Consider the following 15,036-nt stretch of genomic DNA (forward strand, 5'->3'; position numbering starts at 1 on the left):
TGAGAGAATATCTTTCATATATAAACAGAATAGGCATTATAATAGAAATATACGCATTTTAATTGATATAGCAAGCTTGTGAATAAAAATTGACTCGGGAATTCTGTTTCAATACTCAGCCCTGTTGAAGTACCATGCACCGTTCCTGTAACGGGTCACTTCTGAAAGCGTCGCTGAATCTGTTTATCTTTTTCCTGTTTCAGCTGGAGAATCTACAGAAGACATGGCTGCGGGAGTTTTACCAGGTAAGAAACTCTCTGATCTTTGATATTTGACAGAAAGGTGAAAGTTGAAGAGAGGGCAATGACACATTGTTTCTAGATTTTTGTGCTGATTGATCAGATGCATTTTAAATAATTGCTAAAAGCTTCATTGGCCAAAAAAATTTACTTTATCACAAAAACCCAAATTTCAAAGTTTTGGCACAAAATGACCAGCTAACATCATTTCACTCATCATATCAGCAGCACCTGGGAAAGTGTGAACGAGCACTAGTCAGGTGACGTCACTCGATCATTCTGATTGGATTATAAGAGCAGACTGATTGCTATAAAAGGAGGGAAGAAGTGCTTCCAATCATTGTGTTCTTGTTAGCGACGGTTACCTCTAAAGAAAGACGTGCAGCCATCATCGCTTTGCATCAAAATGGCCTCACATGCAAGGAAATTGCTGCAAGGAATATTGCACCTGAAAGAACCATTTACCGGATCATCAAGAACTTCAAGGAGAGAGGTTCAACTGCAGAGAAGAAGGCTTCAGGACATCCCAGAGTGTCCAGCAGGTGCCAGGACTGTCTCCTCCTGAGGAGTCAGATACAGAATCGTGTCACCACCAGTGCAGAGCTCAAGATTGGCAGCAGGTTGGTGTGAGGGCATCTGCACACACAGTGAGGCGAAGACTTTTGGACAATGGCCTGGTGTCAAGAAGGGCATCAAAGAAGCCACTTCTCTCCAAGACAAACTTCAAGGACAGACTAAAATCTGCAGGAAGTACAAGGATTGGACAGCAGAAGACTGGTGCAAAGTTATTTCCCCTTCTGACTGTTTGGGACATCTGGAAAATCGATAGTCCGGAGAAGAAAAGGTGAACGCTACCATGAGTCCTGTGCCAACAGTGAAGCATCCTGAGACCATCCATGTGTGGGGTTGGTCTTCATCACAGGGAGTGGGCTCGCTCACAATCCTGCACAAAAACACTGCCATGAATAAAGAATGGTATCAAAACCTCTCCCAACGATCCAGGAGCAATTTGGTGATGATCCGTGCATTTTCCAGCATGATGGAGCACCATGTCACAAGGCAAGAGTGATACTGAAGTGGCTCGGAGATCATTACATTGAAATTTTGGATCCGTGGCCAGGCAACTCCCCGGATCTTAATCCCATAGAGAACCTGTGGTTAATCCTCAAAAGGCGAGTGGACAAACAGAAGCCCACAATCTGTGATCAACTCTGAGCACTAATAAGGCAAGAATGGATCTCCATCAGTCAGGATTTGGCCCAGAAGCTGATATCCAGCATGCCAGAGTGAAGTGCAGAGGTGATGGAGAACAAGGGTCAACACTGTAAATATTGACTCTTTTCATATATTGAATGTGTTTGCCAATAAATGCCTTTAAAACTCATGAAACGCTCATCATTGTTTTCCAGTCCATAGAAACATGTGAAACAATAACCTACAAATACTGAAGCAGCAAACTTTGCAAAACACAACACGTATGTCACTGCCAATACTTTTATCCTCCTGACTGAATCTCAAGTTTTAGTTTAGTTTTAGATATAGGCTGTTTAATGGCAGGCGTCATTGTGACAACTTTTCATAGCATTTTCTACAAACAAACAAATAAACGAATGAAAAATAAAAAGTCAAGTCATGTAACCATCAAGTAAAAGGTATTCAAATGTATTTCTTGCACCTGAGCGTGTACACAACTTAACCATTGACTTACAAAAGGTTTTCAAACATATTTTTGTACAGTAAAAATATATATATCATAAAATTTTCAGTCACAAATATCAAGAAGTTTCTTACTTCTTTGACCTGAAAAAAGGTGCTTTTTAAAAATAAAAAAAATGCTAAAAACATCCGACATTTAAAAAACTACAAATCTTATCCTAAAGGGGCTTAAAGAGATCGTCTCTCTTTTTTTTTTTTTTACACCACCTGCCGCATCCCGTTGCACTTATCCCTCCCCTCGGCTGATTAGCCCGATTGGGGGCCGGGCGTGCGTAGTCCCGGCCCCGCCATCCTCATCACATTGTCTTCTTTAACGTCTCATTTATATTTTAGAACACCATTGTTTAGGTTCAAGCTAAAGTTTTAGGTTAAGGAGGAGTGTAGTATTCATTTAAACATCCATCTAAAATTCACCTTAAAACCACGTCTGATTACGACACCATTATACTTGCTTTTGGCGCCCCCATCTGGACATTTCACTGTATAACTGCAGCCAATCGTGTTATACAGCACGCACATTTAGAATTGCACAAATGTCATGTTTGCATACATTTTACGAGATCAGGTTGCTTGTGTCACTTCAGGTATGAAATACATTTGTGCCTTAATCCTTGTATACGTTTTTTTTAAAATATAATCACATCATATAGTGGCTACTGCATCGTAACGTGACATCGTGAAGCGTTGTAGTGTAGCAGACGTGCAGCATGTTGTTTCACCTAAAGGATTCTTTACCTTAATTACGCGTGTCAGTTCAGACTGGAGTTCTATTTGAATGAGTGATAATCATCACAAACAGACCGTTTAGAGAATGATGCGTGCTCTTATTGTGTGTGTGTGTGCGTGTGATTGAGTGAGAATCGGGAGGCCTGTAAACTCCTGCCAAGTGTTCACTCCGGTGACGTCATGGAAAGCTGCTTGATTCTGCCATCACACACACACTAATAGAAGACGGGGTGAATGGGTGCTAGGAGCGTTTTAAGAAACCTGTTTTGAAATGATTATCTTTGCATTATCAATATAAGCAATAGTGCTTTTGAGTTTTGCAAAGTTTGCTGCTTCAGAGTATTAAGTAGGTTATTTTTTCACATGTTTCTATGGACTGGAAAACAATGATGAGCGTTTCATGAGTTTTAAAGGCATTTATTGGCAAACACATTCAATATATGCAAAGAGTCAATATTTACAGTGTTGACCCTTGTTATTCATAACCTCTGCACTTCACTCTGGCATGCTGGATATCAGCTTCGGGCCAAATCCTGACTGATGGAGATCCATTCTTGCCTTATTAGTGCTCAGAGTTGATCACAGATTGTGGGCTTCTGCTTGTCCACTCGCCTTTTTAGGATTGACCACAGGTTCTCTATGGGATTAAGATCAGGAGAGTTGTCTGGCCACAGATCTAAAATTTCAATGTAATGATCTCCGAGCCACTTCAGTATCACTCTTGCCTTGTGACATGGTGCTCCATCATGCTGGAAAATGCACGGATCATCACCAAATTGCTCCTGGATCGTTGGGAGAGGTTTTGATACCATTCTTTATTCATGGCAGTGTTTTTGTGCAGGATTGTGAGCGAGCCCACTCCCTGTGATGAAGACCAACCCCACACATGGATGGTCTCAGGATGCTTCACTGTTGGCACGGGACTCATGGTAGCGTTCACCTTTTCTTCTCCGGACTATCGATTTTCCAGATGTCCCAAACAGTCAGAAGGGGAAATAACTTTGCACCAGTCTTCTGCTGTCCAATCCTTGTACTTTCTGCAGAATTTCAGTCAGTCCTTGATGTTTGTCTTGGAGAGAAGTGGCTTCTTTGATGCCCTTCTTGACACCAGGCCATTGTCCAAAAGTCTTCGCCTTACTGTGTGTGCAGATGCCCTCACACCAACCTGCTGCCAATCTTGAGCTCTGCACTGGTGCTGACACGATCCCGTAGCAGACTCCTCAGGAGGAGACGGTCCTGGCACCTGCTGGACACTCTGGGATGTCCTGAAGCCTTCTTCTCTGCAGTTGAACCTCTCTCCTTGAAGTTCTTGATGATCCGGTAAATGGTTCTTTCAGGTGCAATATTCCTTGCAGCAATTTCCTTGCATGTGAGGCCATTTTGATGCAAAGCGATGATGGCTGCACGTCTTTCTTTAGAGGTAACCGTCGCTAACAAGAACACAATGATTGGAAGCACTTCTTCCCTCCTTTTATAGCAATCAGTCTGCTCTTATAATCCAATCAGAATGATCGAGTGACGTCACCTGACTAGTGCTCGTTCACACTTTCCCAGGTGCTGCTGATATGATGAGTGTAATGATGTTAGCTGGTCATTTTGTGCCAGGGCCAAAAAACTTTGAAATTTGGGTTTTTGTGATAAAGTTATTTATTCGCTCACTTTACGAAGAGTCTGATGCAATAACTGTGATGATAATAACACTGACGCTCATTAATTACATGTTTATTCTTTATTATTTGCTCTCAACGCTTCTCTTCATGAGTGCATCAGAGGAAACAAACACACTAAATAAGCAATTTCAGAGTGCACCGTCCTCTTTAACAAACACCTCACACACCTGCTGCAGGATTCGTCTGTTTGACAGCTCATTATCATGTGGCACATTTAGCAGGATCTGATTGGGCATTACCGGCAGCTCATACGTATATGCGTAATGTTTTGCGTATTTACATAAGGGCTTTCTTCTCATGTGGCATGCTAACCATCTGTTTTGGAGTACATGTAAAAAGACCTGGTGGAGTACAGTAGTAGCGCCTCCCTTTTGATTAGAGGTGTGAATCGTCACTGGCCTCACAACTCGATTTGATAATGATTCAAAGGGCAAAGATTCGATTACAAAACGATTCTCAATGCATCACGATGAACCTGGAATATTCCTTTAAAATGGCACTTCATTTGGAAAGAGCGCCACCTATAAATCATTGGTGGTGATGCTCTTCTTTTACAGGAGTTATACAGAAAACACTTCAAGTAAAATCAGGGTTTACATTAAAAAAATATTTGTATTTCAGAATATAAACGCCTGCCTGGCGGATGAAAAATGTGTGAAAAATCCCATAAACTTACACTGAAAATATCAGAGATTTCGGGATGGTCTATTTTGACTTGGGCCAGTTAGCAACCATCTTACAACCAATTTAGTTATGCCCAAGCAACGCCCTAGTAACCACTCAACACATACTAACATTGCATGGATATAAACATTATCATAAAAGTGTAATAGACAATCTTGCATAGATAGAATGCTAGATTAAGATGAGTTTTTCACCATTTTTAAAGGGACAGTTCACCCAAAAATGAAACTCCTCTCATCATTTACTCACCCTCATGCCATCACAGATGTGTATGACTCTCTTTCTTCACCAGAAGACAAATTAAGAATTTTAGCCAGAACTCAGAAGGTCCCAAAAGCACATAAATGCAGCATAAAATAATCCATAAGACTCCAGTGGTTTAATCCATGTCTTCTGATGTGATATGATAGGTGTGGGTGAGACACACATCAATATTTAAGTCCTTTTTTACTCTCAGCCTCCACCTTTTACCAGCTTCGACCAGTAGGCGGCTGAATGTGAAGGTCACTTCCACACCAGAATGTAGAAGTGAAAGTGAAAGTGTAGATTTACATTGAAACAGGACTTAAATATTTATATTTATCTCATCCACACCTATCATATCTCTTCGGAAGACATGGATTAAACCACTGGAGTCGTATGGATTACTTTAATGCTGATTTTTGGTGTTTTCTGAGTTCTGGTCACCATTCACTTGCATTGTATGGACCTACAGAGCTGAGATATTCTTCTAAAAATATATGTGTTCTACTGAAGAAAGAAAGATTATGGAAATATGCTTCCTCCCATGTAACTTGGACATTTAAACTTCATGTAAGTCCAACATAAAGTGACGTTCCATTGCAACTCGTGCGGAAATCTTCAGCTCTGATTTTGCCGAGATGCAGATGTGTCACGCAAACAAGTCGGCACCAAGGAAGATTTACAAAACGGCACATTTATTAATTAATATACATTAATGAGTCAACCGCTGAAAATCACACAGTCACTCTACCCCTCTTTGACGCGTCTTGCCTCTAAATGTGAATCGAGACCACTGGGATCTTTCATCCACCAGGTTGTTGGAGGTTTCACTATCAGCAATAGTAAAAGCGAGGCTTGACTTAACAAACACCTCGATAAAACACTCAATATCATCCTGCTCCTGTCAGCATGTGCACACACACACTTTAGTTTACTGAATGAATAATCCTGTGAAAACTCTCGTGGAGGGGTGACCTTACGCTGGCGTCGAGGGCGCCACTAATCACGTGTGTTTGAGCTCATGGTCGTGAGAGTAAATGACAGACCATCGGCTGATGGGAAATCCATACTCTTATTGCTCTACATTTACTTTTATTTCTTTCGGCTTTTAGTGGGAATAATGCAGGTGTGTAGTGGATGCACAGATCTGTGCTGGACCTTTCGGCCTCACGGGCGTCACAAATCCTGCCTGACAGTGATGCATGCCCGACCCCTCAGCCTTAGCCTTGACCCGTCAGCGTCTGTGAGCGCTGTAATTCACTGCCGTATGGATTTCTGCTCACGGGTCGACACCTCCAGCTGCCCGATGTGTGAACAGCTCTCAGTGCTGAACACGGGCAGATCAGATGTCTTAACTGGGATCTCTCTTGTCGTTCAGTAAATTGTACCTTTTTTTTTTTTTTTACCTATTTGACCGTTTTGAGATAACTGGCATGTAACCACCTCTGATTGGCTGATTAACAGAAGTTACAGTTCTCCTTTAGGCTGAGAAACAAAATTGTTCACTGAAAAAATGTAAAGAAAAAAATGTCAGGGTCTCTGGGTATCTCAGCGAGTGTTGACGCTGACTATCACACCTGGAGTCGTGAGTTTGAATCCGGGGCGTACTGAGTGACTCCAGCCAGGTCTCCTTAGCAACCAAATTGGCCCGGTTGCTAGGGAGGGTAGAGTCACATGGAGTAACCTCCTCGTGGTGGTGATCAGTGGTTCTCTCAATGGGGCGTGTGGTGAGTTGTGTGTGGATCGTGGAGAGTAGCATGAGCCTCCACATGCTGTGAGTCTCCTTAGCAACCAAATTGACCCGGTTGCTAAGGAGGGTGGAGTCACATGGGGTAACCTCCTCGTGGTGGTGATTAGTGGTTCTCGTTCTCAATGGGGCGTGTGGTGAGTTGCAAAATCAAACTTTGGTCTGCTCGGGTCGGGTATAGTCGGGTCACCATAAAACAAAGAGGTGCCATTTAGACCCTCAAGACCGTTTTGCAAAGTCGTTCTTAAATCAAAAATATATGATATGTGTCCAGAAATATGCGTAAATAAAAATAAAGCATCATGCATGGTGTGGCAGATGCGCAGAACTTTATAAACCGCAAGTGTGATTCTGTGGTCACATATTCTGTGCTAGAGCACCTGTCTGTCTGTCAGGTTGTTTAAATGTGTCTCACATCTCACCTGTCTCTCTCTTTTTCTCTCTCTCTCTCTCTCTCTCTCTCTCATCTTACAGACCGTTCAAGCACACAGGCCTCATTTTGTGGCGGTTCACTGTCAGGAAGTTGGTGGGAAGAATTATGAAGCGTCCATGACGCACGTGGACAGCTTCATCAAGTAAGTGTTCATTTCCTGCTGGCTGCTGATTGGCTCGTTCAAAATGATGATGCAAAAAATGATGATGGAATACGAGTCATGTAATGAGGTCACAAGTTAATTTGCCATCGGCAGTATGAGTTAATTCTTTATTTACGGATCACGCCGCATTTAGATTCCACATCCGCTTCTTGATCAAATAAACGCTGTGCATTTTCCATATTCTCTTATTATTAAAGACTATCAGAGCTAATATTTACCCACACCTGTGCACAACAATGTTTAATGGTGTAATATTTATTCAGTAGAGCTGGTCACATTAACGCAACCTGTTTAGTCCGACAAACAAATGACTCTTATGAGCCGGTTCTTTTTAGTGAATCAAAACAGACAGAGCAACCAGTTTAGTCCAAGAAACAAATGACTCTTATGAATCGGTTCTTTATAGTGAATCAAAACAGACAGAGCAACCAGTTTAGTTCAAGAAACAAATGACTCTTATGAACCGGTTCTTTATAGTGAATCAAAACAGATGGAGCAACCAGTTTAGTCAGACAAACAAATGACTCTTATGAACCGGTTCTTTTTAATGAATCAAAACAGATGGAGCAACCAGTTTAGTCCAAGAAACAAATGACTCTTATGAACTGGTTCTTTTATAGTGAATCAAAACAGACAGAGCAACCAGTTTAGTCCAACAAACAAATGACTCTTATGAACCGGTTCTTTTTAATGAATCAAAACAGACGGAGCAAGCAGTTTAGTCCAACAAACAAATGACTCTTATGAACCGGTTCTTTTATAGTGAATCAAAACTGTCAGAGCAACCAGTTTAGTCCAACAAACAAATGACTCTTATGAACCGGTTCTTTTTAATGAATCAAAACAGACGGAGCAAGCAGTTTAGTCCAACAAACAAATGACTCTTATGAACCGGTTCTTTTATAGTGAATCAAAACTGTCAGAGCAACCAGTTTAGTCCAACAAACAAATGACTCTTATGAACCGGTTCTTTTTAATGAATCAAAACAGACGGAGCAAGCAGTTTAGTCCAACAAACAAATGACTCTTATGAATCGGTTCATTTTAGTGAATCAAAACAGTCAGAGCAACCAGTTTAGTCCAACAAACAAATCACTCTTATGAACCGGTTCTTTTTAGTGAATCAAAACAGATGGAGCAACCAGTTTAGTCCAACAAACAAATGACTCTTATGAACTGGTTCTTTTATAGTGAATCAAAACTGTCAGAGCAACCAGTTTAGTCTGGCCAACAAATGACTCTTATGAATCGGTTCTTTTTAGTGAATCAAAACAGACGAAGCAAGCAGTTTAGTCCAACAAACAAATGACTCTTATGAACCGGTTCTTTTGAATGAATCAAACAGTCAGAGCAACCAGTTTAGTCCGACAAACAAATTAATCTTATGAATCGGTTCATTTTAGTGAATCAAAACAGTCAGAGCAACCAGTTTAGTCTGACAAACAAATGACTCTTATGAACCGGTTCTTTTTAGTGAATCAAAACAGATGGAGCAAGCAGTTTAGTCCAACAAACAAATGACTCTTATGAACCGGTTCTTTTTAGTGAATCAAAACAGACGGAGCAACCAGTTTAGTCCAACAAACAAATGACTCTTATGAACCGGTTCTTTTTAGTGAATCAAAACAGACAGAGCAAGCAGTTTAGTCCAACAAACAAATGACTCTTATGAACCGGTTCTTTTGAATGAATCAAACAGTCAGAGCAACCAGTTTAGTCCGACAAACAAATTAATTTTATGAATCGGTTCATTTTAGTGAATCAAAACAGTCAGAGCAACCAGTTTAGTCTGACAAACAAATGACTCTTATGAACCGGTTCTTTTTAGTGAATCAAAACAGACAGAGCAACCAGTTTAGTCCAACAAACAAATGACTCTTATGAACCGGTTCTTTTTAGTGAATCAAAACTGTCAGAGCAACCAGTTTAGTCCAACAAACAAATGACTCTTATGAACCGGTTCTTTTTAGTGAATCAAAACAGACGGAGCAACCAGTTTAGTCCGACAAACAAATGACTCTTATGAACCGGTTCTTTTTAGTGACTCAAAACAGATGGAGCAACCAGTTTAGTCTGACAAGCAAATGACTCTTATGAACCGGTTCTTTTTAGTGAATCAAAACATACGAAGCAAGCAGTTTAGTCCAACAAACAAATGACTCTTATGAACCGGTTCTTTTTAGTGAATCAAAACAGTCAGAGCAACAAGTTTAGTCAGACAAACAAATGACTCTTATGAATCGGTTCTTTTTAATGAATCAAAACAGACAGAGCAACCAGTTTAGTCCAACAAACAAATGACTCTTATGAACCGGTTCTTTTTAATGAATCAAAACAGTCTGAGCAACCAGTTTAGTCTGGCCAACAAATGACTCTTATGAACCGGTTCTTTATATTGAATCAAAACAGGCAGAGCAACCAGTTTAGTCAGACAAACAAATGACTCTTATGAATCGGTTCTTTTTAGTGAATCAAAACAGATGGAGCAAGCAGTTTAGTCCAACAAACAAATGACTCTTATGAACCGGTTCTTTAATGAATAGATGGCAACAGTTTAGTCAAAACAATGACTCTATGACGTTCTTTTAGTGAACAACGGCAAGCAGTTTAGTCCAACAAACAAATGACTCTTATGAATCGGTTCTTTATAGTGAATCAAAACAGATGGAGCAACCAGTTTAGTCCAACCAACAAATGACTCTAATGAACCGATTCTTTTAATCAATTGTTCAAAAAGATTCACAAATTAGGACTCATTTTTCCTAATGGCTAGCAGTAGTTAAATAATGTTTTTTGCAACAAGTTGTTTTAATTCATAAAAGAATATGAATTGATAGGGTATATATTTTAAATATTTTTTTAATTAATAAAAACACACATCTGAGCAAATAATCAGAGTAAAGGCAAGTAGCATGTAAACAGGATTGAAGAGGTTCGCCTAAATCATGTAAACATCTTAATCTGATTATTCCTTATATTTGGATTATGGCAATAATCAGAGTATTGGTGTACATGGAAACGTAACCCCATATATACATTATATTGGCATCACTTCAAGAAATTGTTTTGTGTGATTGTTTCAGTGAGCTGCTGTCCAGTGACGCCATGAAGGAGTTCAACCGAGCGTGCATCTACTTCGACAAGAACTACAATTCACAGGAGCAGTTCACAGTGAGTGCATTCAACTATTATATACATTTACATGCACGGATTAAACAAACGTCCTGAAACTGCCGCCATGAACGGGTTAATCCGCATGAATCTGGCTGCAGTTTTCATGGCTAGATGTAGATTCTGTAAAGGGACCACAAGGGGGTGCAGACTGTCGATTGTTTCACATGTATCACATGCAACCAAGTGTTTGAATCAAAGTCATTATGATGAATGCACACAAGCAGTCAAAACTAATCAAATGCATTGACGTGCAAGCCGTTAGATCAAACGGTTAGCATCAAATCAGCCAAACTTTGACTGATATTTTGATGCATTGTGATGGTTTGATGCTTATCTAGATTGAGCTTTAAGAAGTATAAACATCTGCCGTGTTCGTGAACCATCAGCACTTGAAATATCTGTATGATTTGCCATTCTGTGCTCGGACAGGTGCCGTTGATTAACGGAAATGTAACGGGATCATTTTAATGCTTTCTAAGATGAAGCTGTTCCCGTTTAATGCTGGTCAAATAAAACACGGTCCCAGAAAAGATGAGTTGCGTTCACTGTAAAATTCTTGCACACTACAGCGGTCGTAAATGTGTCCCTGGATTACTGCAGATATTTGCCTGCGTGGATTCAGTGTTTACACACGGCCGTTTCTGTATAATATTAGTTTTGGACTGAATTTGTAATCTCATAAATGGTCATAAACTGGTGTGCCTCCTTCACCTTTGACCTGCTGTTTACATTAGGAGTCCATCTTCAGTTCTTTAATCAAGATCACATGACTGGACCTCAAGACAGTGACGTGATGGAGCCACACGGGGGCAGCAGATATCCAGTGATGTCCTGCAGAGAAATGGAAATGTTTCTTTTGATGCTTCTCAGTTAGACACATTGTTTCAGTAATTCTGTGCTGTTTTGGCATGTTGGTTATACTATAATGTATAATCATACAGAAACTATTGAAGTATCATTTTGAACATTTTCGTGACATAACTATTTGAATGTCCATTAATAGGTTTGCTTTACCCATACAGAGGGCAAAATCTTGAGGTTTGAGCTCAGTATCTGTCCTGTGACAGGGCTCGATATTAGGTCATGTGCTTGTCCTCTGGGTAAGTGGTCATTCACTTGTCCCGAGAGAAAAAGCACATTTAAAAGGACATTACATGCTCAATGTCAACGGTTGTTTATGACCGATGCCCAACGTAATGGTGTACCTATGCAATCCACTCAATTCTCTGGGACACACCCACCCACCCGCTGGCGATGCCAGTCAGAAGACGGGGGCACGACATATGTTTTTTGGTGGGATGTTTTAAGATCCAAGAATGTTGGTTGAGGGTTGAGAGCTGTGAGGTGTGAGGTATTGGACACTCAGTATTCATTTTGCCCCAGAGTCTGTATCCTGGGCGATTTGGGGGGTTATTTGGCTTTTTTGGTGGGTTCTCGGGGAGGGGTAGTGGAGAGGGATCTCATTTTTATGTTATAGTTGTTGGGGACCACATTAGTGTGTTTGTGTGTGTGTGTGTGTGTGTGTGGTGTGGGGTGTAACGTTCAGGGGGAGGGGTTTAATGCGAATAATTGATTCTGTATTTTATGTTTTGTATTATGTTTTATGATTGGAATAAATATAAACAGGGCCCCCCCTTCAAAAGTTGTTGACCGGGGAGGGGTGTTTTGAGCGGGGATGTTTCCTTTTCATTGTTGAGGGGTTTTCGAGCGGGGGGGGGGTCGCCAAACTGGATCATGCAACCTTAAAGCCCAGGGCCCCCCCCTGGTCAGTCAAGGGCCCCTGGGCACTGGCCCCATTGGCCCGGTCGGTAATCCGTCCCTGCTCGCTAAACATGCCATTATACACACACGACATCTTTATCTGTCTACCAGATAAATAAATAAAGTTATATAAGATATAATAAAAAATATAAATTCTCTGTGACATGTAAATGTAAACAGCTCTGGATCGGGGAGGACACTATTGTCATGTGATCATTATTTTATGTTACGTATAGTAATATTGTATACGTATAGATCTACTTTATCGTCATGTTATAGCAGAAACATCATGTACATTAAAGGCTATACATTATCACAATAACACAACATCAGGAGTCTGGACGATTCTCAAAACACATTTATTCTTACAAGTCCGACATTTTAATACAAATCTGCCGTTTATGTTGACTTTAGACATCGCTCTCAGTGTTTATATGAAATTTATATTTACATTTATGCATTTGGCAGACGCTTTTATCCAAAGTGACTTACAGAGCCCTTATTACAGGGACAATCCCCCCGGAGCAACCTGGAGTTAAGTGCCTTACTCAAGGACACAATGGTGGTGACTGTGGGGATAGAACCAGCAACCTTCTGAGTACCAATGTATTATACAGAGCACTTATTACAGGGACAATCCCCCCGGAGCAACCTGGAGTTAAGTGTCTTACTCAAGGGCACAATGGTGGTGACTGTGGGGATCAGAACCAGCAACCTTCTGATTACCAATGTATTATACAGAGCACTTATTACAGGGACAATCCCCCCGGAGCAACCTGGAGTTAAGTGTCTTACTCAAGGACACAATGGTGGTGACTGTGGGGATCAAACCAGCAACCTTCTGATTACCAGATGACCAGTTATGTGCTTAGACCACTACACCACCACCACTCCATATGAAATGTATTTGACCGTTCAGGTGCGCATTAGCACAAGCATGTTCAGCACACACACATACGCCACCTGTCAATCAAACAGGGCGCAGCTGTTATTAGTTCACTGGCGAATTGTAAAATGACTTTCAAACGCAGAATAAGAATATGAACTTTCCTATAAGTGACGCAGGCCTCGGCTGGCACACACATATAGCCGGTTATGTTTTTATACGTTTTAATCAGTCTGCTTTTCACTCGCCACTTCAAAAATCCCCTTGTCCCGGACAAGTGGACGCTAACGCCGTTTCACACATACTCCGTGTGCAGTGCGTGTGCGGTGCGTATATGGTACAGGAGCAGCACGCGCTATAGTGCTTTCACATATGCTGCGTTTGCAGTGCGCTACTGATCCGCAGTTTCTGTGTGCCACAAAATCAAAAATGTGTAAGTAATTTTGATTTTAAATCCAAACGTTAACTTTGAGATTGTTTAAGACATTGAAACAGTATGAACATTCATTTTAATCATTGTGATTCTTTGTTTTACATGTAGTTCGAGTTGAAGAAAAGCTATCGCGCTATATCTGTTGCTAATAAGGAGAAGAAGGAGACGCATTTGCGTTCACACTGTCTTTTTTTAGGGTAAAAAAATCATATAGGATGGCATTTTGCAACTTTTGGACTATAATCATACTTTTTAGATTTTCTTGACCCTGTAATTTAGTAACTGTAATTATGCATATATGATGAAATTATTACAGTTTTTTGACAATCTATGTCTATTTTAATGTGAACAATGCGCTGCCACTTTAATTCACTGCGGTGCAGCACAGCAAAAATAGACTCGGTCCATAAACCATCGCTGCAGTGCTGTATACGCACCGCAACTGGAACAGATCGACGGACTGCATCCGTGTGCAGTGTAAAAGCTCTAACCTGTTAACATGGGTACGGGAAAAATACGCACTGCAAACGGAGTATGTGTGAAACGGGCGTTAGCGTTAATGTCGAGCCCTGCAAGTCTTTGGCATGTGTGTCTCACTTTAATACACCTGAAAACAACGTTTGGTGATCGCCAAGTTTACAGTGCATTTAGATGATTCTCACGAAATTTGTCAAGAAAGTGTCCTGCCATATTTAATGCATACAAATATACATATATATATATATATATATGCAGTTTTTGATTGCATTGACATTGCAACTAGGGATGTCCCGATCTGCTCTTTTGGCCCTCGATCCGATCCGATATTTAAATATGAAATATCTGCCCATACCGAGTCCCGATCCGACACTTGTATTTGCCTCGATAATAGATTTGCAGACTGTTTTATTGTTTGTTTACAAAAATAACCAAGTAAACAAAGTATCTAAAGATGTCTTCAGCTTAATGCATGTATCTTAGTGCGGCTAGCATATTTATAAAACTCGCCTATAAATGTCTTGGAATGGCGCAATAGCTTATTTTAACTTTAATATTCATGTACACAAATAAATCTGAGTTCTGTATGGATGTATAGAAATCTTCCACACACTTACAAATGCTGTAAACAGCTTGACTTGAATAGTCACAACAAACAAGCTATTATATAAAAACCTGTCGCAA

General features: G+C 40.6%; 1 protein-coding gene and 1 long non-coding RNA gene across 3 annotated transcripts in view; one reads left to right on the plus strand and one right to left on the minus strand.

Annotated features, from left to right (window-relative positions):
* LOC127617622 (uncharacterized) overlaps positions 1-15,036 on the minus strand; it is a 143,814-nt gene that overhangs the window by 87,468 nt on the left and 41,310 nt on the right. For both annotated transcript variants that reach the window (XR_007967362.1, XR_007967361.1), the window contains exon 3: positions 13,086-13,208. This is a non-coding gene — a long non-coding RNA (uncharacterized LOC127617622). The remainder of the gene's footprint in view (positions 1-13,085; positions 13,209-15,036) is intronic.
* Positions 1-15,036, plus strand: part of LOC127617620 (inositol polyphosphate-5-phosphatase A) — a 257,918-nt gene that overhangs the window by 57,705 nt on the left and 185,177 nt on the right. Inside the window, exons 2-4 of the mRNA XM_052089615.1 lie at positions 204-245; positions 7,500-7,600; positions 10,705-10,792. Of these exons, the coding sequence (XP_051945575.1) occupies positions 204-245; positions 7,500-7,600; positions 10,705-10,792 (231 nt within the window). The remainder of the gene's footprint in view (positions 1-203; positions 246-7,499; positions 7,601-10,704; positions 10,793-15,036) is intronic.

Source organism: Xyrauchen texanus, chromosome 24 (genome assembly GCF_025860055.1).
Source record: "Xyrauchen texanus isolate HMW12.3.18 chromosome 24, RBS_HiC_50CHRs, whole genome shotgun sequence".
In the NCBI taxonomy this organism is placed as follows: Eukaryota; Metazoa; Chordata; class Actinopteri; order Cypriniformes; family Catostomidae; genus Xyrauchen; species Xyrauchen texanus.